The 24,943-nt window shown below is 44.2% G+C and overlaps 1 protein-coding gene across 3 annotated transcripts in view; it reads right to left on the bottom strand.

Moving 5' to 3' along the window:
* Nucleotides 1-24,943, bottom strand: part of LOC103365563 (DENN domain-containing protein 1A-like) — a 57,544-nt gene that overhangs the window by 27,700 nt on the left and 4,901 nt on the right. For all 3 annotated transcript variants that reach the window (XM_008293031.1, XM_008293030.1, XM_008293032.1), the window contains 6 exons: nt 23,092-23,145; nt 22,403-22,513; nt 14,678-14,778; nt 12,389-12,434; nt 10,689-10,790; nt 1,740-1,865 (listed from right to left, as the gene is read on the bottom strand). In XM_008293031.1, coding sequence (XP_008291253.1) covers nt 1,740-1,865; nt 10,689-10,790; nt 12,389-12,434; nt 14,678-14,778; nt 22,403-22,513; nt 23,092-23,145 — 540 coding nt within the window. The remainder of the gene's footprint in view (nt 1-1,739; nt 1,866-10,688; nt 10,791-12,388; nt 12,435-14,677; nt 14,779-22,402; nt 22,514-23,091; nt 23,146-24,943) is intronic.

Genomic DNA, 24,943 nt, shown 5'->3' on the forward strand with positions numbered 1-24,943 from the left:
TATAATCAGCTGATTGCTTTTCAACTCATTATCTTTTTCCAGTTTTGTTTCATTTACAACTCAGCAAGACTCCCACTAAGCATCCACACCCCTCCTTCTGTCGAGGCATATGGGTCTGTGAACCACAGAGCGCCGCTCAGCTCTGTCGAGGAACATCTTTTCTTCAGCTTCGAACAATGAGTGGCTCAGTGATATTCCGCAAACACCAGAACGCGGGGAATATCATCAGTATCTTCATTAAATCCAAAGTGCAGCTTGTGCGTGTTGGTGTGTTCGCATGTATGTTATGTTAACTCCAAGGGTTTTATACAGACTCTAAGAGAAAACACGGTGTGAGCGTGAGTGAACTGAGAAATCACTGAATGTTGTGCTCACACACACAAACACACCAAGTCTCAGCGCTCGTGTCAGAGGGGAGGCAGTTTGTTCATATACTGTCTGTATACAGAGAAAAGAGAGACAGCATCAATAATGTAGCATCTTGACTCCGGGAGTCCACAAAGTCCAATTAATCTCAAAGCCAAAGGAACAAAGGCTTCGCTATTTGACAAACAGGACATGGTGTAGTTTGCTCTGCTCTGACTCAGACTTGATAAGCAGAAAAGATCTAGAAATGAAATGTTAGGGGGGCTTAGTAAAGGAGAGTTAAACACCAAAGGTGGCTAAAAGGGATCTTCAAAGGGAACGTCCTGACTCTTTTCAGCTCCTCTGACATTTCACTGCCTCAGACAGGCCCACCTTAGCTCTGCGCTCCGACTGAAAACACACCTTTTACCTTCAGTCAAAACTGCCCCAGTCTGAACACGCGCTCAGCTCATCCAAACTAAGACTGCTGCGATGTGCTGTACGTTCAGAGGAGAAAACAAATGATATTTACTGCTGTGAATACGTCTGCATGTGGATGCTAATGCAGTCTGTGGCCTCGCGTGTTTCAGTGTAAGTTTAGTCGTTATTTATGCACAGTCAAAACGAGTACAAATTGTAAAAGTCCAAAGCCTTTTGGAAACTCCCTGCCTTTACATATCTGCTTAATGTGGCATCTTAGCTTCAATTTACATTCAAATTAATTTTTCCACAGAAAAACGGGGCTGAAGTTTGGGTCTCACAGCAGAGAACCTCTTCCAGTCAGGACGTGTGAATCATGAGCGTCTTATTTTGGCACTCTATTGTTTTCTTATCATGAACTCCAACCTCGATTTTACTGCACCGCTTATGTTTTATATATACGAGCGTGAAATCGATCACATGTGTGGAAGGAAACAGAACAAACAGCACTTTCTCCAAGGATGGATGCACTGACCTAGAAGCAGCTGAAGTATCAGTAAGTGAATATTTATGAATATGGCATTATAATATTTCCGTGCAGCGGTGCTCTGTACAACTTAATGGGCATGTGGACACTGCAGGAGCTGCATCCTGTAATTACTGTGCATTCATTTTCTTTTCTCGTGGACAGATTTTGGTGAGTCTTAATGCTCTAAGCACCACGACCACCACCTCTTTGGTGTTGGCATGGTGGAATCCCAAAGACTGATATCTGAAAACAAGAGGACATACAAAACCCAAAGCAGCCATCCGTAGGAATAAAGGAAAGTGGATGAAGTAACCCTTTGGATATCAGCAGCTTAAACATTGTGCCCGACTCTGATTTTGAATTGAAACACGTTTATACTCCAAAACCCATTTTACTACGACAGAGCCAGAACGACTGCTAGAGATGAACGGCACTGGGTCCTTACGGGTTTGTATCTGAGGGCATCCCGGTAGGATCCAAACAGAGCGGCCTGCGCTCTCAGGAAGGCCCTCGCCACGCCACTCCCTGTTGCCGTCGACTGCTTCTTCAGCTTGCTCTTCAGAGAGGACACCTGGTGGAAAACATAAAGAGAGAAAGAGATGGAGAGCAGGGAGGTGGGGAGGGAGAGAGAGAGAGAGAGGGGAGAAAGGGAGATATGGAGGGGTAAAAGTTAAATTATCACCTCTGAAATTGGTGGAGGAAACAGCTAGCCCATTCTGGGTGTGAAGTATCACATTTGCAGGTCATCTCAAAAAAGGAAAGAAAAGAAAGGGGAGAGCTTCAGCCTTTGCTGCGAGCTCAACTGTTGTGCTGCTGGGAGCACCTGCTGCTTTGCTAATTGAGCAGAGCACGGGGGCGGCGGGAGGGAGGGGACAGCGGAGAGGAAATGGAAACTCGCATCCCAGCTCTTCCTCTCTCGCCCTCTCTCCTCTCCACGCTGCCCCCCCGTCACCTTCATGCTTTTTTTTTTTTCCTTTTTCATTTCTCCATCTCTGCGCCTCGCTCTCCTTCTCGTTCCTTCCAGTCCTCCTGTTTTCCCCTCCCCTCTTGGCTCTCTCGGACTCCCTCTAGAAAGGGATTCTTGACATAAAACGTCTTTAATTATTTTCCCCTCTCCTGGCTCTGTCTCCAGGACTCCAGGCGAGACTGGAGGAGCAGCAGGCCCGAGCTTGTTTTAGGATGACAAAAGATTCACCCTGGCCACCGGGCCCTGGGGAGCCGGGGAAGGAAGTTGTCAAGAGGCTCTCCTCACCTGCTCAGCAGTAGTCTGACTGTGTTGTGGCAGCGCGAGGAGGAGGCAGAGCCGGTGAGGGACTGCTGCTCTCTGTGTGGGCTGTGCCAGCTTAGCACAAAAGCGGAACGTTTGATTGGGTTGCGCAGGAAGTCTAGATAGCTGTAATGCAGCTTGGTGTGGGCTGTTGGCAGCAGCGTGAGCTCCAAAAGAAAATAAGTTCAACCTTCAACTTCAATTAGTGACAAAGTGATCGATTGCAACTTTAGATTGTTTCTATACTGTGTAAATAAAACAACAACAACTTATAATAGGCTAAAAACTTTACAATCAATGCTTCGTCTCTCTCTGCGTACAACCGATTGTCTCACTGGTGGGCACCCCTACCGGACAGACTGAGCCTAAAGTCTCCCTCCTCCTGGGGCAAGAGAACTGACTGCACATGCACAGCTGATGTGTGAAATGCAAAAGTGTGTGTGTGTGTGTGAAACAACCAGCAACAGCGTGAATTAGGGTTTCCAGTTAGCAGTCTTCTATATTAACACCGCGCTGCATATCTCACCCGTCCGTTCAGTCTAATGCAACACGTGGGCTCTGTGTGTGTGTGAGAGCTCAAGTGTTGATTGTCTGACGTGTCCACCTCTTTAAAATTAAATATTTAGCAAATTTCTCTGCGTTGGTAGGATTTGATAGTAGCAGGAAGATCATGATGAAGTGATGAAAGCAGCAAAAGGAAAAAAAAAATCAGCTTTAGTCCACCATGAAATGACCCCAGTGGTTCTGCAATGTGATAAAAATGTTTTGATGGGGTCTGTTTCGATCAGAGGTGGCCAGATGTGCGGCGCTGGAGCGATACGGCGGTCTGGCGTGTGCAATTAGCCTGTGTGGGGAAAACTTCAGGGAGGAGAAGCAAAGTGTTAGCACGGCTCATCCAGAGGACATGGCAGAGAGGAACAGAGAGGCGGAGAGGGAAGGAAAGAAGGCGAGACAGAGAGAGTGGCAGTCTTAAACTGGGACAAAGACAAAACGAACAGTGTTGAATCCTCTCCCCTGGGCTTCCTCACTCTCCACAACGTCCCCGTGCTGCCATTGCAAATGCTCCCAGGCATCAAACAGAAAGTTTATCACGGTTAAATTAACAAGTGTCATCTCCATATTCACTCATTGTGCTAAATGCTTTTATGTTTATGTAAAGCCCTTTCTGGAATTAATATTTCATGTTTATGTGCATTTTCACTGATTTTTTTCATCCTTGCAAATCATTAAATTGTCTTTTTTTTTTTCGGTGGTGGTGGTGGTTGGGGGGGGAGGGAATCAAAGCGAACACAATGTCAGTCTAAGAGGGGGAGGCATACCCCAAAGACTGTCAGAGAAGACGGGATAGCGGAGTTTACTCTGCACACAGCTGAGTTCTGTACAGCAGCAGCTTTGAACGGCTGAGAGCTCTGCAGTGGCAAACACTTTTTAATGAGGTGGGGACACAATCACTGGTGCTTTTCCTCCCTGTGTTAGAAAAATGGGTGATAAAGCGATAAGTTCAAAGTTTCACGTATATTTAGGAGAACGATAAAGACCGAAGAAAGGCGGCGATTAATTAAACCGTTACATATAACAAATCAAATATAGTCGTAGTGAAACAGAACGGATACAGTTTTTTGCTAATAGAAATCAAAGCACACGCCACAGCGTGCTCCTTCACATACCCAACACAAAAAATAAATGTGTATTTAGTAATTGGGTTTTGAATATGGCGCCTACGCCACAATCATCAGGTATGCCTCCGAGGTAATGGCTCTGTCAAACTAATTAACTTCTGCAGTTTGAGTGAAGCTAACGAGATGCGTACAGGCATCAGAGGAAGGCCAGGCTCTACAGGTGATAACCCTATTTGGCAGTGACATTTTTTAGTGTAAAGTCACAGTGGCGGTGATGAGATCAAAGGCAGAGAGTCCCCCATTGGGTCCAATTAGAACTATAGCATTGTACAGGGAAGGGGTGGCGGTGGGGGGGAGAGGGGAGTGGGTGGTTGGGGGAGAGGAGGGAAAAAAATGTTGAGTTATGATATTCATAATCTATGCAGAGAGGCCTTTCCAGTACAGGTCTTCTCCCCATAGCTGTGATCTTTTCAATTTACATCAAGGGAAGATGGTCGGGGATGAAAGCAGGGCATCCAAGGCGCACAGCCCACAGAGGGCAGACATGGGGCCTCATTAAGGCCCGGCCCAGCCAGCCCCAAACAGGGTTTGAAGTGCGTCACATAAAGAGCATGGGGTCAGAGGTCAGACATAGAACAGATCTCCATTTAACTCTCCAGCTGGAGATGGTAATTAGCAGGTGCAATGATGATCCCTGCCTGACTGTAAGGGATGATACCACTATAGGTGACACCAGGCATCTGTGTGAATGTGTGTGGGCATCCGTGAGCATCTCTGCACACATGGCGCCTCGACGCGTCGATATATAACATCTATCAGGGAGACCAACTCATTTTCCCATGTGTGTATACAAAACATTATTATTATTATGTGTATAGTACATTTACACCTACACAAGCATTTACAGAATATATATTTAAAAAATTAAAAAGAAAACCGTGATGTGAGGTTGCTGCTGCTTCTGCTGTATTCCAAAACGAACCTCATGAGATGATCACAGATCCATCACCGGATGTTGTGCAAGAACACAAGTAATATTTCTAGAAAGCAATAAAACCATCAGATCACAAGACATCAGCGACAAACCTCCACTTTTAGTTAATAAAAAACAGAAAAGAACACATGACAAAACGTGGGAGCCTGACTGACAATTTTAGATTTACTGTTAAATAAATGCAAAAAAAAAAAAAAAAGGAAAAGTTGCTCCTAAACCCTGAATATATATTTAGAATTTTACTCAAAATTTTCACTGCAGCATATAAAAAAAAATAAAACCTCTCCCAAATAATGACCCTGACACTTGTCTGTTGTTTAAAAAAAATAAAAAAAAGAATAAAAGTTGGGTTTTCTTCTCACAAAAAAAAAAGAGAATGTTTTGTTTAAGATTCTGTCCAGGGAAAGAAAGCCATGGGGATGCAATTAAAGAACTACAAAGAAAAAAAATAGTTATGAAAATCTCCCACTTTCTTTTGATGTGCTGCAGTCTGAACTGTACACACACACACACACACACACACACACACGCACACACATCTGAACAAAGACACACAGAGAAACAACATATACTCACACATGCACACAAGTACACAAAGAGCACGCAACTTGGAATCTATGAAATTCATTCGTTCAATTAAAAATAAATATGAGATAGCTCGTGATTTTTTTTTATTTTTTTTTTTAAATTAACCTCTATTTTCTCACCATAAAAGTGCACAATAATAGGAATTATTACTTAAGCTGGCGGGGTGGAGTCGACTACAATCTCTTATAAGCAGCCAAATGAAACTACTAGTTTTTAGGTACGATTGCAAAAATAACTTAAATTAGCAAAGCGACGGGATGAAATAAATACGGAAAAATGCAGATAAACTGGAGCAGATAGACTATTAGGGCGCAAAGTGTGTAATTCTTAGTCATTCAGCGTGTTGATGTGTTGTTAAGTACATGCAATGCAACGCTTTAGTCAGGCAAAAAAAAGGAAAAGCAAAGGGGAGGAAAACGGCGTACGTGTGTGTGTGTGTGTGTGTGTGTGTGTGTGTGTTTTAATAGGGCTATCTCATTGCCATGAGATTCTCCCCGGTGTGGGGTTACTTTGTCAAGCTGACCTCTTATAGCAGCTGAGCGGCTGAGTTTTGCATACATAATTAACTACAGCTAAATGTCATCTCTCACTTCAATAACTAACGCAGTGGGTGATGCTGCTCTCCCTTTTTGACTTCTAATCCGGAGCGAACCGCCGGCACGACGACTATGTGAAAATGAAGTGCAGCTTTTAAACTCCACATGAGTAAATGAAGGGCTGCTAACACCGCGGAGAGCGTGTATGCTCAGTTCAGCGCCATTTAAAACAATCGTAACCTGTAAAATAACGTTTCAAATGAGCAGATTCTGGCATTTGCAGCTGGTAAAAATGCAGATTTAACAACAACAACAACAACAGCGGCGGCGGCGGCGGCGGCAACAAAATCCAATACTTTGCTTGGAGCTTGTTATTTTATGGTGTAGATGCCAAGACTGTTTCTGGTAAAGTACAGTATGCGACTAAGGTGGAGCAACCGCACTCCCAGCACTGAATGTAGTTAGTAAAGCATGCGAGGGGCTTTACTGTAGGTGGCTCCGCCGTACTGGGAAGACATCAGTACACTGAAACACACAAAGATTGGGGGAACCTGGTGGACAAACCCCCCCCCAAAAAAACCCGTGAGTAGCAAAAGTTTCCTCCTGAACTAGATGTGAATGTCGCTGATGAACATTCCTGGCCGCCGATGTGTAGGTGTCTCTGTGTGTGTCTGCGCGAGTGTTGCCTGCTGTCGGCTGCTGTAGACGATGATGTAGATGTTGTTTTCTGGAAGCGTCGGAAACTGAAACACCAAATTAAAGCCGCGATGTTTGATTAAGTGTGCCAGGTGATCTCAGGAGAGGCGTGCAGACACAACCTCAACCCCCTCATTCATTTGTAAACCTCCGAATGCAGGCTTGAAATACAGGAAGTAGGAGTGTACGCTGTAAATTCCCCCCTTGATTGGGAATACAAATGATCAAATGTACGAGGGCTAGGAACGTATGGGTACACGGTGTCAGCAAAGTAGCGCGAGGCAGAGAGGAGGAGAATAGAAGGAATTAGGCTGTGATGTGAGAGGGAGCATCTGAAAATAAAGATGTAAGCTGCATTGTAGCACCTCACCTTGAATACGTGGCACAGAAAGAATAATACATGAAAAAAAAAAAATCTTCTGTCATTGGTTTGAGATCAATTGGCGGGATCAAAAAAAAAAAAAAAGACTGATTCAGTCATACGCTGTTTGTTTTCAGAATTAACAGAAGCCTAATTTGCTATTCTTGGATACTTTTAATGACTAGCGAGGTAAACAGCTCCACCAACCAAAAGCCAATTATAACTTTATCAGCACAATCGCTGCTCGGAAGAACTGTGGATCTCAGAAAAGGAAACAAAAATACCTTGATCTTTCAGGGAAAAACTACTTCTTCTTTTTTTTTTTTTTTTTTTAATCGACTATTCCTTTTCAGTGTGCTTGTCAACACATTGATTTTACTGACACCAGCATAGTCTCCTGGAGATTAACATTAACGTATAAAACTATGGAAACTTTCCCAAAATATGCGAAATACCGCCAAGACGCAATACGCCGAATTTAAAAATAATGAAAGCTTATGTTTGTCTGTATCTGCCGACAGTATCACAGTGTTTATTTAAAATAACAGCCAGAACAAAATAAAAATACATACACTCAAAGAAGAAAGAAGCTTCTTGATGTGCAAAGAAAACCAAAAACACTGAGTAAAATAGGAAACCGACATCCAATAAATATTATGTATGTGGTAAAAAAAAGGATTACAATAACTGTAAAATAAATACATGAAGAAGATTGATGGCATTAATTTATTTTCAGGACAAATCCCGAACAAAACACAATTAACGTTGGACCTTTGATTCATGTGACATTTCCTATTTAAAAAAAAAAAGAAAACGTCAAAAGTGACTCTGGAAAGATTGCGGCATCCCTTTTCTGACCCGCTACTAATTACTCTCTCATACAGATCTTTCCTTCTTTTGCTAAACGGAACCGCTACTGGCGTGGTAGCATTTGTAATTGTCAATAAATCTAAAATATTATGTGTGAAATTGCGGGGAGAGCCCGTTAAGGGGCGGGCGCTGGTGCGAGCTGGAGTAGGGGTCCTGTCTGGAAGAGGGCGGCTAATTCAGGACAACTGTGAACTCTGAACCCGCTAAAAGCACGGCCACTGGTCAGACGAGCCACGTAATGGAGTCCACATGTGCTCGCAGTCTGCGTTGCCGTAATTAGATGGATCTCTAAAGGTTTGCTTAAATCAACATCAGAGTGCTTTGTTTTCCCTCTTAGCTCGACTTGAAATACGCAGAAAAACTGCCCGTGGCCTTTACCTTTTAATCCACTTCATGCCTTATATATTGGCGCAAAGTGATGCTTGTCTTTTAAAGCGAGAATAATCATTACTTGGTGGGTCTCAGGGCTTCGGTTTCACACTGAATAAAGCCTGAGCGTTAAGTATCCGGTGCTACGGCGAGAATTAGAGAGAAACGAAGAGCGGCTGTAGCATCTCAGAAACAATGCGCGGCAGCTCAGCCCAGGCAGGCAGAGAATTGCTCAGCATTAATCAAGATTTCAGACCTCAGCTCGACAAACGGCACAATGCCTCAAACATCTTCTCGCGTGTAAACACAAACATCAAATGCCATGTGGCACGTCCTCATCACTAACAAGCAAACTAACAAGAGACCTGGAATTCCACTCAATTAGTACCTGCTTGCTTTGTTATTAATCTGCTAGCCTCTGTGAAAAAGATAAGAGGAGACGGGAGGAGAAAAAAAATATGAATAGGAATAAAAACAACAACAACAATTTGTTACAATAAATATATTAATGCCAGTGAAGTTTCCGTTTCAGGTGGTGTAATTTGACATGATATGCAGGCTATGTTCTGTCATTAGTCAGGAAAAATGGTGAGTAGGGGATCAAAGCAAAAAGGCTCTGAGCCTGCCACTTAATTTATCACACAGCAAAGACAAAGGCTTTTCTCTCTGCTTCTGTCGCTTTTCAAAAGCCCTGACTCTTTTTTATGACAAACTCAGTTTGCAATTTAATTTAGGGCTTCAGTCCCTAGGTGCAGAAAAGCAAGCAGGCAGGAAGTGAGAAGAAGGTTCTGCAGCCAGACAGGCGAGCAGGCAAAGCATGAGAAGCAAACAGCGGGAGCACCAAACGTCCAGGCTGGTGGGAAGAGCTGCGAGAGAGAGACAAGAAGGCAGACAGGTGCCATGAAACTCGAGCAGTCAGGCAAGCAATGATGCAGGCAGGCAGGCAAACCGGCTCCAAAGTTGGCAGGAAATGGTCTAAACTGTACAAAAGATGGTACTATCGCACACAGCACAGAGGAATTATATACACTTGCAGTCATCGCAGGCTGATCAGCGCTAAATCAGGAGAACCAGAGAAGTGTGGGAGTGCGAGCAGGTCGGCAGTCTGCTGGGCAGTGGATTGAATTATGTACTGCTGGCGGGGCAGGAGTCCGGTAGGCGGTGGAACCTGAGTATATAGTGTTAGCAGCGTGGGTAATAGTGCGTCCACAGCCTCAGCGGGGCCTCGGTGCCTCACAGAGGAGCTTTAATACACACACCGTGAAGAATAGCTAAACAAACAGATTCCTGCTTCGACAAAGACAGGGAAGACATCCATGTGTGTTGTTCTCTGTGTTTGTGGGGGGGTGTGTGTGTGTGTAAATGTGTGAGTGACCCTGACGCCATGGTGATGCTTCCTGTAGCACTGACCGGCGTCAGTGCTCCATTAATTAAAGAGACGATGTGCTGGCAGGTGGCTTCACTGCCCACACTGGTAATTGGCCCCTTTCTTCCCACTCTCTCCCCCTACAAAATCACCCATCTCTGCCTTTTCTTTTCTTTTCTCTGCCTTGTTCCCTCCTCCTATCTCTCATCTCAGAAACGTGCCAGTGGGCAGGCAGAAATGCAAGACTTTGTGAAATAATGATTAGAATGGATGGAGATGAAGGGAAGGGAGTTTCACATTTTCCCACAAGCCTCTGATGGTCGGGGAATGCTGTTTGCCTTCAAGCGTCATACGACGCGACGGGAGTTTACTTTAGACAGCCACAATCTGAGGAGCCAGTACTGCAGTCATTAATGATGTGGGGAGGGGACAGAGCTATACTTTGACAAGTTTCTGGATGTGCATGTGTTTTTTTTTTTCTGTGTGTGTGTGTGTGTGTGTGTGTGTTCTTTTTTCTGTGTGTGTGTTTGTGTGTGTGTACAAATGTGAGATTATGTTGGAGGACAAGACTGTGTGTTTATCCAAGTGAGGCTCGATGTGAAAAAGGAAAAATTAACCTTGTGTGTGTTATGTGTAATGAGGGGGAAAAAAAGCATTAGAAGCTCTGAAAAGTGTGTGTGTGTGTGTATGTGTGTGTGTGTGTGTGTGTGTGTGTGTGTGTGTCTCACCACGTCACTGGGCAGGTTGTGCAGGTCATCAAAGGGACTCTCCAGGGTGTTTGTGTCCACATTGAGAATGACCACGTCCTCCAGCGAGCGGCTGCGTACTCTCTGAAGAGGAAACGTAAAGCGATATCAAAGCTGGACACACAGACACTGAAAACTATTCTGACCACCATCTGAAAATACTGCAGGAGCATAAACATGTCCAACACAGGCAGAAGCTCTTATATTAAAAATAACAAATTTAAAACAGTGTTTCTGTGTAATCAATGAGCTGATTCTTAATTAAAATGTGAACAATTTTTACAGAATTGTTTTTTTTATCAGCACAAAGCAATTCATTATTTTTTCCATTTTAGAATCATTATCACACTGGTAGATTTTTTATGTGTGTATTTAGTGTTTTTAAATATAATGAAGACTCAAGAAATATCACTTGTTTAATTATTAAATAATGAACTGGAGCTTGGCGTCTATAGTTGGGCCCAGGTGTGTTTCCCTGGAGACAAAGTCATTTCTCTCCTGAAGCGTCAGGAACCAGAAAATGCAGCAGTCACATGTAAAGCCACGCTGTTATCACACTCCTTTACGATTAAGGATGAAAAATGGCGTGTAGGAAAAAAAAAATTAGAACATCTTTACTGTAACACACACAGACACGCGCTCGCAAAATGAAGAATGGCACCGAGAGGAAGCATTTGGACTGCGCAAACATTTTCCACCACAGCACCAAAACCTCATGCATCAACAACAACACGGCGATGCTGTGCTGTGCTCTGTGCATCCTGATGGCGACAAATTCAACAATTATTTCAGTGTGGTGCAGGATGCAGGCAGGTGTGGGGGGGGTGGGGGAGAGGAGGCAGCATAGTGTGTGAATTTCTAGTTTGTCACTTTTGTGACAGCCTGTGCAGTGGAGGCTCACATGCTGATCTGGACTAATTATGTAGTGGCGGAAAGAAGGTCTGTCACGGATGCAGAGTGTGATAAATACTGCCACTGCCGCAACTGTCAGACAAATATCACACACACACACACACACACACGCACACACAAACACACATGTGCATTACAACATATGCATTTGCACACGCCTGCGCACACACACACACACACACACACTCTCTCACATACTAACACTTACACACAAGTGCAAATGTGTGCGTTCCTGTGACATGCATTCACACACAACAGCAGTGCTGGTGATGGGTTGCCCCCCAACCAACACAAGGTTTAACAAGGAAGTAGAAAAGCTCTTTGTCTGCAGATGCTTTTCCTGGCTTTCTCTGCCTCTTTTGTACTTCTGGTTAAGTATGCACACAAGCAATAGACGGAGTTAAAGAGGAAAAAATTACATTCACTTTGTGTCTGGGTTAAAAAAAAAAAAAAAAAACTCCTGAAATTCTTTTTTTTAAATCAAGACCACAATTCACCAAACCAGGTGCAGCACTAGCTGACCACATACACAGAGGATAAATATGCAGCAGCACCTTCACTTTAATGCAAAGTATGTGAACTAAATGTTTATACATAAAAATCTAATATATAATATAAGTTTGATGCAAATTAGGAAACATCAACATTTAACTTTTCATATGAAGAATTTGCACGTATACATCAGTTTGCAGCAATATACACATACATATATATAATTATACACATTCATGATGTACATTTATATGCATATAAGTACCGACACAACATACCTCGAGCAGACTAAGATGAACTCCCACAAAGTATGGCATGGGGGCACTGTGGATGGAGAGAACAACACAAAGCTGTCAGTAATGTCAGCACCACATGGCTACATGCTGTAAATAAATATGTATGAAGGCTACTTTAACGCTGACGTATGCTTTGAATAACTGAGTTGTCCATCTACAGAAATGTTTTTCACAACTATCTCGGCATTTGGATCTTTCACATTATTTATCGAATGCAAACTACCAAAAAACACAGATTCTTAAATGTGAGGATTTTTTTCTGTGTTTGCAAACTGAATTGTTTAGACCTTAAAAAATTTAAATTTCACAGAAAAATTATAAAGAAAAGACAAACATACTAATTGGATAATTTAAAATAATTATGTCACTAAATGTAAAAATAATAAAAAGCTTAGACTATTAGAAATTATACAGCTGGAAATGACTCAGATACACACTGCTAATACAGAAAACAAACAGAAGTGTGCATTTACATTCAGCTGTGCATGATTTAAACATCCATATGTTGTAGTTCAAAATTATTTTTCCAACAAGTCCCAAGACTGGGAAACATTAGATCAGCTGATGTGTGCAGCAGGACAGGCGCACTGAGCTGGTGCTGCTGGACTCATTTTTAAAACCAGGTACAAATGTGAACAAATGTGTTCTTCCCTTTTTCTTGCCTCTAAGGAGCAGTTTCACTGACGCTGATTTTGGCCTAAAAAAGAGCTCAAATAAACCGAGATTTGGGGTAATTTTATCCACCAGACAGACGGGTGAGTGATACACCTCGAATGCTAATTCTAAAACTGTAATGTCACTTTAATAATAATTGTATAATATAGTCACAGTTGAGGCTTAAAGACAAGTCGGATTGGGGTTTTGTTTCCCAAGATTTGTAATCTGTGATTCTCCTGGTAGATTTAGAAAGTAATAAAATGCTTGGAACGGTTTCTAGAGAGCTAAAGAGGTAAAGTGTCAGAAGTTTTCTTTTTACTCTGTCTTGCAGGGTTATTATCATGTCATTCTTATTTTATGTGATATTTATCTTCATTTCAAAAGTCAGTGGCAAGGAAAGATTGAATCATACCGCGTTTCCCATCCAGCAAGATGAATAAAATCAACAAAAACAGTCAAATAATAGAAACCATTTTTATGGTGAGGTTTACAGAGGCAGTAATAATCGCATAGTTTAGGGTCAGTGTATTCCTGACCAGAATGATTCAGAAGCCACAGGCTTGTAATCAACTTAAAGCAACAGAAAAACAAACAGCAGGCCTGTAGCTGTGCACTGGAGCTGCTGTACGCTCTGTTTTATGAATGTACAGCACTGAATTTCATCATCATTTACACGTTTATACATGCACATAGAGCACACACCAGCACGCGAGACAACTCAGATGTGCTGCACGCACGCACGCTTACAGTGCATCTAATATAATTTAGTTATCTAATCGGTGCATGGAGGACACCCCTGTGATTAAATTAGATAATGATGAGTCTTCGCAGAGTGTTGAAAATCACATTTCACTGTCAGTGATGAAGAGCTCCTTACAGCTGATGTGTCCCTCATGGTGAAGCGCTGTGCTGTCGGAGCTTTCTGCACTGATTCAACTAAAAAACTGCTCCTTTTACATAAGCTGACTTCCCCACTGTGTGTGTGTGTGTTTTTTTTTTTTTTCTTTTTCTTTAAATGTACAGATCTAAAGTTTAACCTGAACGCATGTAGATTTGCAGATGAGCTGCTACTTCTGCTCTCCATTCAGTTTCAATCAAGTCCATTCAGATTTGTTGGATTTGCGTCGGATGGCTGGTAATGAACCCCTGAGAGAGCCGAGATGATGAGAGCGTGGTGCTAGTACTGGCATGAAATATGGAGCAAGGTGATCGGGGCTGTTCATTACGCCGAGGAGCCGCACAAGAGAAGGCGCGCCACGAGAGGACTCGCAGGAACACGGAGGACGGGTGGGAGAATGTGTGAACATGTGTGGCTGCACTTTTACACAAAGGTTTTAGTGGCACAGCTTGGTGCATAACCGGCACACATGGCGTGGTGTGTGTTTACATGTCTGCATGTCAGGCCTCTGTGTGTGTGTGTGTGTGTGTGTGTGTGTGTGTGTGTGTGTGTGTGTGAGTGTGTGTGTGTATTCGGAGGTGGCTGGAAAATGAGAGAAAGTGACAGCAGAGAAAATGGGAGAGGAGGGGTATATAAACACTCGTTATGATGATTATTGATGGCGCTCGTGTGTGTGTGTGTGTGTGTGTGTGTGCTTCAGAGGTGGTCAGCCTTACCAGCAGTAGTCCAGAAGATGCGGGGGCAGCACGGGGATGAAGATGTGCTGCCAGTACATCGGAAAGAGCAAAGCAGCTGCACCGTGGACGCATGCAGTTAACTACGCAGACAGAGGACGAGATGAGAGGCCAAGTCAACACAACTTTCCACAACAACACAAAAACTGAGCAAACTGAAGGCAAAACAAAACCCCTCTATGCTCAAAGTTTGTTTGATTTCAATCAAGAAGTGTCCCCAAGATAGAACTGCAACAAGTTGAGAAACATACATAATGCAGTTTGGCTCAACACGCTGCTCTTCCTTTTGTTCTCGTTGCCATTAAACGTCTCATTTAACTGTGTTTCTGTGCTGCCAGACGATACAGAACTACAGTTTTGCTTCCAAACAATATCCTGTTCAATAAAAAAATAAAAGTCCTGACAAGCTTCCTGCTCTGCCGATGCTTTGTGTCGACGTGTCGAAGTCCTACTTGTTTGATTCCATCCAGTTATCATTGCCAAACATGCAATTAGCCTTTTTTTTCTCTAACTCACAAGCTAAAGCTATACAAAGAACATTTTACGCCAACATGTCGAGTGCTGCGGTTGTGATGAACACATGACCTGCGAGCTATTGTTGGAGGAAGAGAAGAGCAAGCTGAAAGCTGAGGATCAAGCAGCTGACAGAAGCTTGTCTTCAACCTCGTGACAGAGAAACTACAGAGGAGGGGAAAAAAAAAACGTTGACGTGAAGAGAAAACTATTGAAAAGATTGACCTAAAGAAAGGTAGCGCTTGCTTTACACGCAGAGAGCACGCATGCAGCGTTGATTTATTTGTCGTGGGGTCGATGCAGAGGATGTATTGCCACTATTGCGTGTGATGTTGCGAAATTTAACCATGAAATAATTCCAAACACCGACTCCGACGAGTTGTGAACATAGAAATGTGAGGAAATACAAACTCAGAGTTCATAATTAACTGCTTTTTAAATCAATGTCAGTAAGTAGGGATTGTGCTGTGACCTGCACAAACGCAACAAAAGAAGGCCAAAACAGCACTGACAGTCGCCATAAAAATCAAAATTACCCCAGCCACTGTGACTGAGGAATTAAAGGCAAAACTATGGAATAATTAACCTCTTTTTTTAACAAATAATGAGAAGCAATCACGTGAAGATGACATTGCTTTTCAAAGACGCTTTTTACATTGTCAAGCCGATATTACACACAGAATTAAAGTCATTGTCTTGCATTGTCTTAAAGCGAGCATCCCCCTCTTGACATCCCATCTCATGAAAACCCAGCTATAGTAATGACCTGCCGCGCACACACACACACACACACACGCACACACACACACACACACACACACGCAGACACACACAGACACAGCAGGAGAAAGAGGCGTTAGCTCATCCCCCAGATTAAAATAACATGATTAAATATGGAAAGAGAACAGAGGTCTGAGGGGCTCCTGCGGGACTTCATTAGGGCAAATTGCCAAAGAATGAAACATGAGTTAGCCAAGAGAGACTGCGGGCTAGGCCAATACCGCCGGGACCCCGGAGCAGCAGCCGCTGTTATACTGCTGCAGCTTCACAGTCAATGTGTGAAGCGGACACACACTATCACACACACACGCACAACTACCAGGAGACCCCCTGCTCACTGACACACACAGTGTCACAATTGACCGGCCAAAAGCGGGTGAGCTTGGCGGCTGAAAACCACCGCTGAAAGGAAAAAGAGGGCCCCACCCCTCTGAATCCACCCAAAGATCAAGCCTGGACATCTGAAAAAGCTCACAACAAAAAGTGTGTGTGTGTGTGTGTGTGTGTTTGTTTGTGTGCATGTGCCTCCCTCCTTGCATGTTTGTTTTAACTGCATTCATTTTTCATATCGGCCAGTAAAAAAAGAAAAAAAAGAAAAAAGAAATGATCTTTTTTTATTGTCTCTGTGCAATCTTTCATACACCCAGTCCCACAATAGTTAGGACTTAATCAACATTTAATTGGTGTCTTGCTCTGTGTATCTGCATATGCATATTTCTGCTGCCTGCTGTCTTCAAATAAAACACAACAATGCCACGCTCCTGTCAGGATTAATTCCCTGGCAAACAGTTTGTTTTTTTGTTAATTCTGAAAATAAATCAATGCTATGAATATTAATGTGTGAAAGTGAAGCACTTGGTGGAAAAGCGACTATCAGAACCATCACACCCTTCTCCCCGTTCCAAAGCCATGATGGTAAGGGGCCATTAAATCGTGATGAAGAGAGGTCACCCATCTGACTGTGCTTAAACATACACACATATGTAGACGTGTCACGCGTGTGCGCGCGAAGACACACACACTAAGTGGAGAGCCAACAGGCTAGTGTATTCCTCCTCTGGGAGTGCGAGACAAGCCCCAGCCATTCGCTGGTACCAGGAGGTAATGGCACAGAACACCTCGCTAACCAACTCCAATTATCTCCACCAGGCCTCAAGGTGAGCCCCCCAACTGGCATGATTTACTCTCAGTTTGAAAGCGAAAACAGGAGTCTCTCTGCTTCTCTTCTGCTCGGGCTGGGTGGCTGGCTTGGGGGAGTTGGCTGAGAAGGGAGTCTGAAACTAAGATAATGATTTATAAAGCAAATCTAGATTTCAGTTTTCTTTTATTTGCTATCTCCAAAGCGGTGGAGGTGGCAGTGTGCCTTAGATAAGGTAACTTGGAGGGAACTCCAGAGGAATAGTTCACATATTTCCTTCTCTGCAAATCCCTGCGTCCTTGTCCAGGTTTTAGAACAAATGAGGCAAAAAGTAAAAGGAAGATAAATTGGGGAAAAAAAAGAAATCATACCCCTCTTTTTTTCTTCATTTAGAGGGGGGGCTTCACATGAGAGTGGGTCATGAGAGGCTAAGGCTGATAAAATATTTGCCAGGCTGATAAATAATAGATGAGTGGAGCCAAATGGCTTACACGCTCCACAAAAGACCTGGGTGCTTAATATTCCATTCAATGGAGAATCACAGATACAGTCCCCAAGAACAAATACAGGATTAGGTGCTGGGTCCAGTCCTCAGGGACCAGGGCTCTGCCCGGTAATGAGGGGCTGCCTGCCTCTGTAGGTGTGTGTGTGTGTGTGTGTGTGTGTGTGTGTGTGTGTGTGTGTGTGTGTGTGTGTGTGTGTGTGTGTGTGTGTTGCCCCTTCCTCTGAGAGAAGCTAACCGATTATACAGCGACAGCCTGCTTCAAAAAGCAGTCAAGGTCTTTGGTTCTGCCCTGAGAGCTTTTTAGTGTGCTGTAGCTGAGACAGAAAGTGTCCACACGAACACTGGTTCTCCCAGATCCATTCAATGAGACTAAAGGAAGGACAGACAGAAAAGAGAGAGACAAAGAGACGTGAAGAGAGACGGAGGGGAGGAGGTGAAGGTTGGAGAAGAACCTAGAATAAAGTGAAGAGATAAATTTTGCACTACAGCTTTGAAGAGGGTGGCACCAAACCTCGGCCAGGAGGTCACACAGCAGTCTGGTCAACACTGTGGCCTGAGTGTGACTCACTTGCTGTGTGCTTCTTCATACTGCACGGTAATACGAGTGTAGGCCAAGTACAACAAACTAAACAGATCTTAGAATAGTGTTTTTTACAGTTAGTATTATAAAACCTAATGTGTATTTCAGGTATTAGCAGGAGATGATACGATGTGTGCTACTAAAGATAAACTAAAACTTGTCAGTGTCGCTACCAATCAAAAAAGTGCTTTTTAAACATTCAATCATACTTTGTTTTCCCCCGCTGTCCTCACAAAGTTGTGTTACCACCCTCCACAAGTGTTTTTCAGATTTTCCAGCTCTGAGTAGCTCCCGCCCTTTCCTTGGTGCTGGACAGTAATGAGAAAAAGTGTTGTTGCTGCATGCACACGTAGCAGCGGCACTGTTGCAGTGCAGAAACGCTACATGCTTAAACCTGGCTTAGCATTAGTATGGACGTGATACAGATTTTAACTGAGGTGGAGAATGGTGACGTACTGATTAGCAGAATTAACAATAATGTGCACAACTTCTCCAACATAAAACTCCATATTCATGCATCTTCAGATGAACCTGTCCCTCTGCATACCTGAACAGCAACATAAAACTTGAACTGTGATGTTTGAACCCACCAAGTCTGAGCAGTAAACGGTGTTCATCATGACTCCTCACCTGAGCAACATGAGAAACATCCACTACATTTTACATACTAAGGGGCTTATGGTGAATGAGCCCTTCTACCAGTATTACATGGTGCTCTAACATGAAGAAAAATATCGCACATATTAAGCCATAGTTGCTAAAAACCAGCTGCTGCATTCAATTTGACAGGAGGAATGGCATCTTGACCTCCTCACACCGGCCTTAAACGCTTCCTTTCCAACTGCATCCCTACGCGCTCTCCAAAAAATCCTCTCCTCTCCTTTCCCAGACTCATTTTCATCCCAAGTCTCCATTACTTATTCCTCCTCTCCTCCTGCCGTCCTTCTGTCCGTCGCCACCTCTCCCTCATTTCTCCTGTTGTTGTGTTGCCGTGTTACCCTATCCCTCGTCCCTGCCGTGCACCGAGTAAGTCGCCAATTACCCACGCGCCGCTTTTCCCTGTGTTGACAAACACCGGTGTCAGGCCCACTACAAACCACAAACAGGTAGGAAGCACACGGGGGGAGAGAGAGAGAGGGAGAGGGAGAGAGAGCGAGGGCACAACACAGGTAACAGCTAATGCCAGGCCTCCCACTCACACACAGACATAAGGCATAAGGTACAAACACCTGTGAGTGCAGACGACACACACAAACAGATGCATGTAAAAAAAAAAAAAGAAGAAGAAGACACAAACACCCACTGCATGCCCATGCGCAGCGACACAACACACACCTTAAGACACATGGCATGGGGCAGAGATAAGTCTATTGAGGACAAGCGGGAGAAGGTGGTGAAGAAGGAGGGAGGAGGAGGAGGAGGAGGAGGCGCTGGGGGAGGAGGGGGAGGAGAGGGAGGAGAGGATGTCCTGATGTTCTGCAGTTGCCCAACAACAGAGAGACACATTAAGACTCCCAGGAAGAGGGAGGCGAAGTCGGAGAGAAAAGAGAGGTGTAGCCAGAGAGAATGAGAGACAGATGGACAGAAAATAATATGTCAGAGAGAAGGAATAGCAAAGATAGAGAGAGGAGAGAGAGGCAGAGAGGAGTCGGGCAACGAGAGAAAGAGGAACAACAGAGGAAAAGGCTGGAAACAGAGAGACAGCTGGCACTCTAGGGCACGGTGGATGGATAGCTCCTTGTTAGCATAGGCCTGACAGGCTGATGAGAGGGCTGCTGTCAGCCGGTGCTGGGGCCGGGCTGTGTGAGTTTGGGCGATAGGCAGGGCAGAGGCTGGGCTCGAGAGCTGGGGGGCCTCGGCAGATGAAAGACACAGGGGGTGGTGGGGCGATGGTGCTGGTGGTGGGGGTCCTCCCAACTGACTAGTTAGAGGAAGGGCCGATGCAGCCCTATTATACGGGCCTATGACAAGGCTGCACGCACGGCTGGCTCCCGCCCCTGCGCCACCGCCGACCGGCTTTTTAAAACAGTGGTACCATTCACCTCTGGTCACGAAACAGCAATAAGTCAACTGACGCATTGTTGTAAGATCATGATTTATTCCTTTGCTTTTGGCTGCTTGCGAGACACGGAAGCCATGTACCGACAGACTGACACGCTGGGTTCACCGGGGGCTTTAACACAGGCAGCACCTAGAGCAGGCAGAATAAATGCAGTATATCTATGTGTGTGTGTGTGTGTGTGTCGGGGTGTGTGTGTGTGTCTCTTTCCTCTTTCTATTCCCTGTTTCTCTCTGCTTGGCTGAGATGCTGGACAGGCGGAGGTGGTGGAAAGCAGCTGGATGGTACTAACGATGTTACTAACAATACCCTCTCTCATACATCTATCCGCAGAAAGCAGACTATAGAAATATTACCTGTCCATCCAGTGACTGCCAACGCTCACGTTAACAAACATTTTTGACAAACGCTGACATAAATTACACGTCTCACATCCTTTAAGATATTTGATCACAAGACAGTGGTGTGGATAATGAGTGGGGGCTGCTCGCAGTTAAGCATGTACACACTCAGATAGCTGAATTCAAGAATCATGGCAGCCATTTTCACTTGAACCAGGAGGTCAATCTACCCAACAGCAAAAAATAACGCATCACAGGAGCAGTAATAACACTAGGCCTGCTAGTAATCCCAGCGGAGATGTGAAAATACCTTTGTACTACAGTGCCTGACATATATCGCTACCAAACCAAAACACCTCTCCCTGAGGAAGACGGATGGATAGCTGAGTGGATGAAGAATTGCAGAGGATAAAAGGCTTACAGAAGGTAAAGGTCTGACGTGGAGGCTCTTAAAATATCCTGTCGGCATATATTTGTTATAAAAACAAGCCCAGATTTGTTTTCGAGCTGCAGAAAACTGTAAATCACAGACAAAAAAAAAAAAAAAAGCCTCCACCACCTCTTCCTTGTAAAAAGAAAAATACCCTCACCCTTGCGTCTGATAATTTACATCGTGTACCGCTTGTGTCACGGCGCCGTGTGCTGCCTAGACCCCGAGCAGAGGTCTGAGGAGCCGAGGGGAGACAGGTGAAATTCTCTGAGGGCTGGGTAATTTTTACAGCTCCTCCCGATTATAGCTCCTGAGGGAGACCTTGGGAGCCGTCTCCCCTCCACCACCACCACCACCACCACCCAGCACCCAGCTCCACCGCGGGCCCCTCCGGCTGTTAAGTGTTCTGCAGACGAGCAGATAGCACAGCAGGACCAGCTACACCACAGACACAGATAGGACGTGGATGACATCACTTCCCTCTCCCATCTCATCTGTCATAAACACTTGGCTCTGCCTCATCAGCTGCACAGATAACGGCGGGAGGACGGGATGAGGAACAGAGGGAGGGAGGACGACTGAGATTTCCTCCCTCGTACAGACAGACAGACAGAAGTGGCTTTAAATCATGCGAGAGAGTTAAGACATGTAATAACGGATAATTTAAGGCTTTTGGGGGCATTAATATGTTGCCTTTATAGGACAAACAGTCACAAATAATCCAGCTTAGGGTGGATTTTGCAACTTGTCAGAGCTCGGTGACGGGGCAGCTTTCTCTGTAGCCATGTCACATGAACGCTCTCAGAATTTAGGGTTTGATATCCTGCTGGAATACCGATGAACGGACTCATGTTCAATCTCAGGAGCCACGCTTGGATACTTGGGCCAGCTGTGGCTCAGGTGGTAGAGCGGGTTGTCCACCAATCGCAAGGTTCGATCCCCGCCCCTCCACAGCCGAAGTGTCCTTGGGCAAGACACTGAACCCGAAGTTGGTCCCGATGGCAGGCAGCACCTTGCATGGCAGCTCTGTCGCCATTGGTGTATGAATGTGAGTGTGAATGGGTGAATGAGAAACACACTGTAAAGCGCTTTGGATAAAAAAAAAAACCCTTATTGGGGGGTTAATTTTGTCATGTGAAATCATAAAGAACAAACAGCATTTCTATCATAATCTGATTTACATCATCGCCAACAGCAGCATCACGACAGACACGTTCCCCTCAAGTCCAATTAAATGTTCAAAACCAACACGTACACAAGCATCCCAACTGTTTTTTAAACTTATTTTCAGCCTGCGCCTGACAAGTCAGACGCAGTAACTGACTGCGGCGGAGACGATGACTTGTCGGGAGTGGACTCACAGTGCTAAGCTTGCTTGAGGTAATGATGATGCGCCGTTCGTGCAGCATGCTGGCGTAGAGCTGGAGCATGTTGTTGATGTCCACAGCCACAAAGTACTCTGTCAGGTTCCTCTGGAGATAGACAGGAACAGAAGGATTTTCAGGTATATAACAAACTGTCCTTGCACAACTTGCTTGCAGTAAAGTGTCAACGCTACAGACTGAGAGTGCCACAGAGTGCCACAGAGAGACACACAGTGCTGACTGAAAAAGGACTTCCATCTTTGCAAAAGAATTGTTTTTGCAGTGGTAAAAAAAAATGGATGAGCATTACGAATTTAAACTACATTCACGCATTTGATCCTTCAAACGTCTTTAGACAATAGATGAATCCGTGTAAAACTGCTGATTGTTTTCATCTGTTGTCCCTCCTCGCCATAAAGATTTGAGCTAAGATTTGAATATCAACAAAGAACATGTGCTCGGTTTGGATCTTCTAATACCCATGCCAATCATTGAACTTCGACATTAAAAGTACGAGCACCACAGGAGATAACACCGAAACAAGAGCATGATGCAATAATTTCAAACGGTGACAAGTGTATTTGATTAAAAACGATTAGAGGCAGAGATGTTTCCAGAACAGAGGGATTTCTCTTTATCTCCTTCTGTGTCTTTTTCTTGTCTTCTTTTTTTCCGTGAATACTTACACTCTCAGGGATAGTTGGCAGTCCATTGATATCCGGGGCGATGAAGTAGGAGTGCTGCAAAAACACAAACATACAGGAGAGAGAAGAGGGAAGGTCACAAGTGAAGCATACCACTCACACAGAGAGAATGAGGGGAAGAGGGGAGAAAAAGGCCGTTCACTTTGTTCTATGATTTATGGCTCATCTTCAGCTCTGTCTATATGAATTGCTGAGCTGGTGTCTGAACTGTGGCAATGCTTTTATCAGGCCTACAGAACAGAGAAAGCTCAATAGCAGCTCAGCTCCCCATAGACACAGACTGGGGTGATGTCTCCGGTGGAAAACGGAGTCTTTATTTAAGCATTAAAAAGGCTTGTGGAGCACCAACACACACACTCTCTCTCTCTCACACACACAAGTATACATGCACGTGTGCTCATCCACACACTCGCACACACTCTCTCACACACACACACTGGTTGTTTAGAGGATCACAGGGCTGCCTGTCTCACTTTGGGAGAGCAGGGCAGGTTCAGTGTTCAGATCAAAGGGGCCTGAGAGAGGTGCTGTTTGGAGGTAGACAAACCACCAAGTGAAACACACTATTGTGTCTCTCACACACACTCTCCTGTATCCTAAGTACACCTGCGTTTCTCTAGGCCTTCGCTCAACCATCTGTTGCAGGTCTCGTTTAAATCCGCTGTAGCACAGACTGTCACAGAAGTTAAAATTTATTTGCGCTTCTGTGAATTCAACGTCGTGACAAATCGCCCAATAAAATTCATATCATTAAGTTCTAATCATGTCGGGCTAATACCGTAGTCAGCGTTTCCTCTAATAGCCGAGAATTTATTTGAGTTGTGGCCGCCGTGGCAGGAAGATTGACATCCAGCACCGGAGAGTCGGTTGTAAAACGGCGCCGCATTAAAGACTTACTGTAAGACTGATTAGGAAACAACCTGCACTCTGAAAGGAGGAAACAATAAAGAGGACAAATGAGATCAGCTAAATAAACGATGACATTAATGAAAAAACAACTGAACATGAAGAAAATGGTTAAAATCATGCAAACATGAAAAGAGCCATTCAGAACCAGCACCGCAGTGGAAACATCAGCACCACCAGGAACACGTCTCTGATTAGAGACATGAGACCAGACAGGAGCTCAAACCCATGCAGGACAGGATAGACATCAGTTCACAGCAATGGAAAAATGTAAGATATGCATTGTTTTTTAACTTGAGCTCATTCTAGTGAACAACATGTTGCTGGTCAATACTGTCTGTTAAGTTTTACCACATCTTACATTCAGTCAGCAGTGGAAAGTTTCTACCAAATACTAACAATCCCATAAACAGGAGTGAAAAGATTTAATTCCTTAAGTGACAGCGTTTGAGCAAATAACACGCTTTGAACAAACAAGGGCAGCACACGACAATTTCCTTGATTGGCACGCTGGAAAAGTCAGTGTCGTGTAAAACAAACGACATGTTTCGCTCCCTAAGTGCCTGTACGAGGTGTGAAAAATGTAAAAAAACACTTATCATGAGCAAACGATTTCGCTCTCAGAGGATGGTCATTGTCGTCGCTAAACAAACAAACATACACGGAACTGAAACCAACATCCAAGGCTTTACCTTCGAGGCTTATTTCCCGGGCAGAAGACACACGAGCGCCGCGATTCGTCGACTCCTACGCGTCCGTCTTTACGTTAAGTGAATACATTTACCGGTTTGAATTACTACAGCCAAATATTTAGTGCATAGTTACCGTTACTACGATATAACTACAAAAACAAATGAATTATAATTTTGATTTGACAGTTACAGAGATCCGAGGTTTCTTCTAATTTGGCTGCAACATTTGCACTAAA

This window comes from Stegastes partitus, unplaced genomic scaffold (genome assembly GCF_000690725.1).
Source record: "Stegastes partitus isolate 25-593 unplaced genomic scaffold, Stegastes_partitus-1.0.2 Scaffold852, whole genome shotgun sequence".
Classification (NCBI taxonomy): Eukaryota; Metazoa; Chordata; class Actinopteri; family Pomacentridae; genus Stegastes; species Stegastes partitus.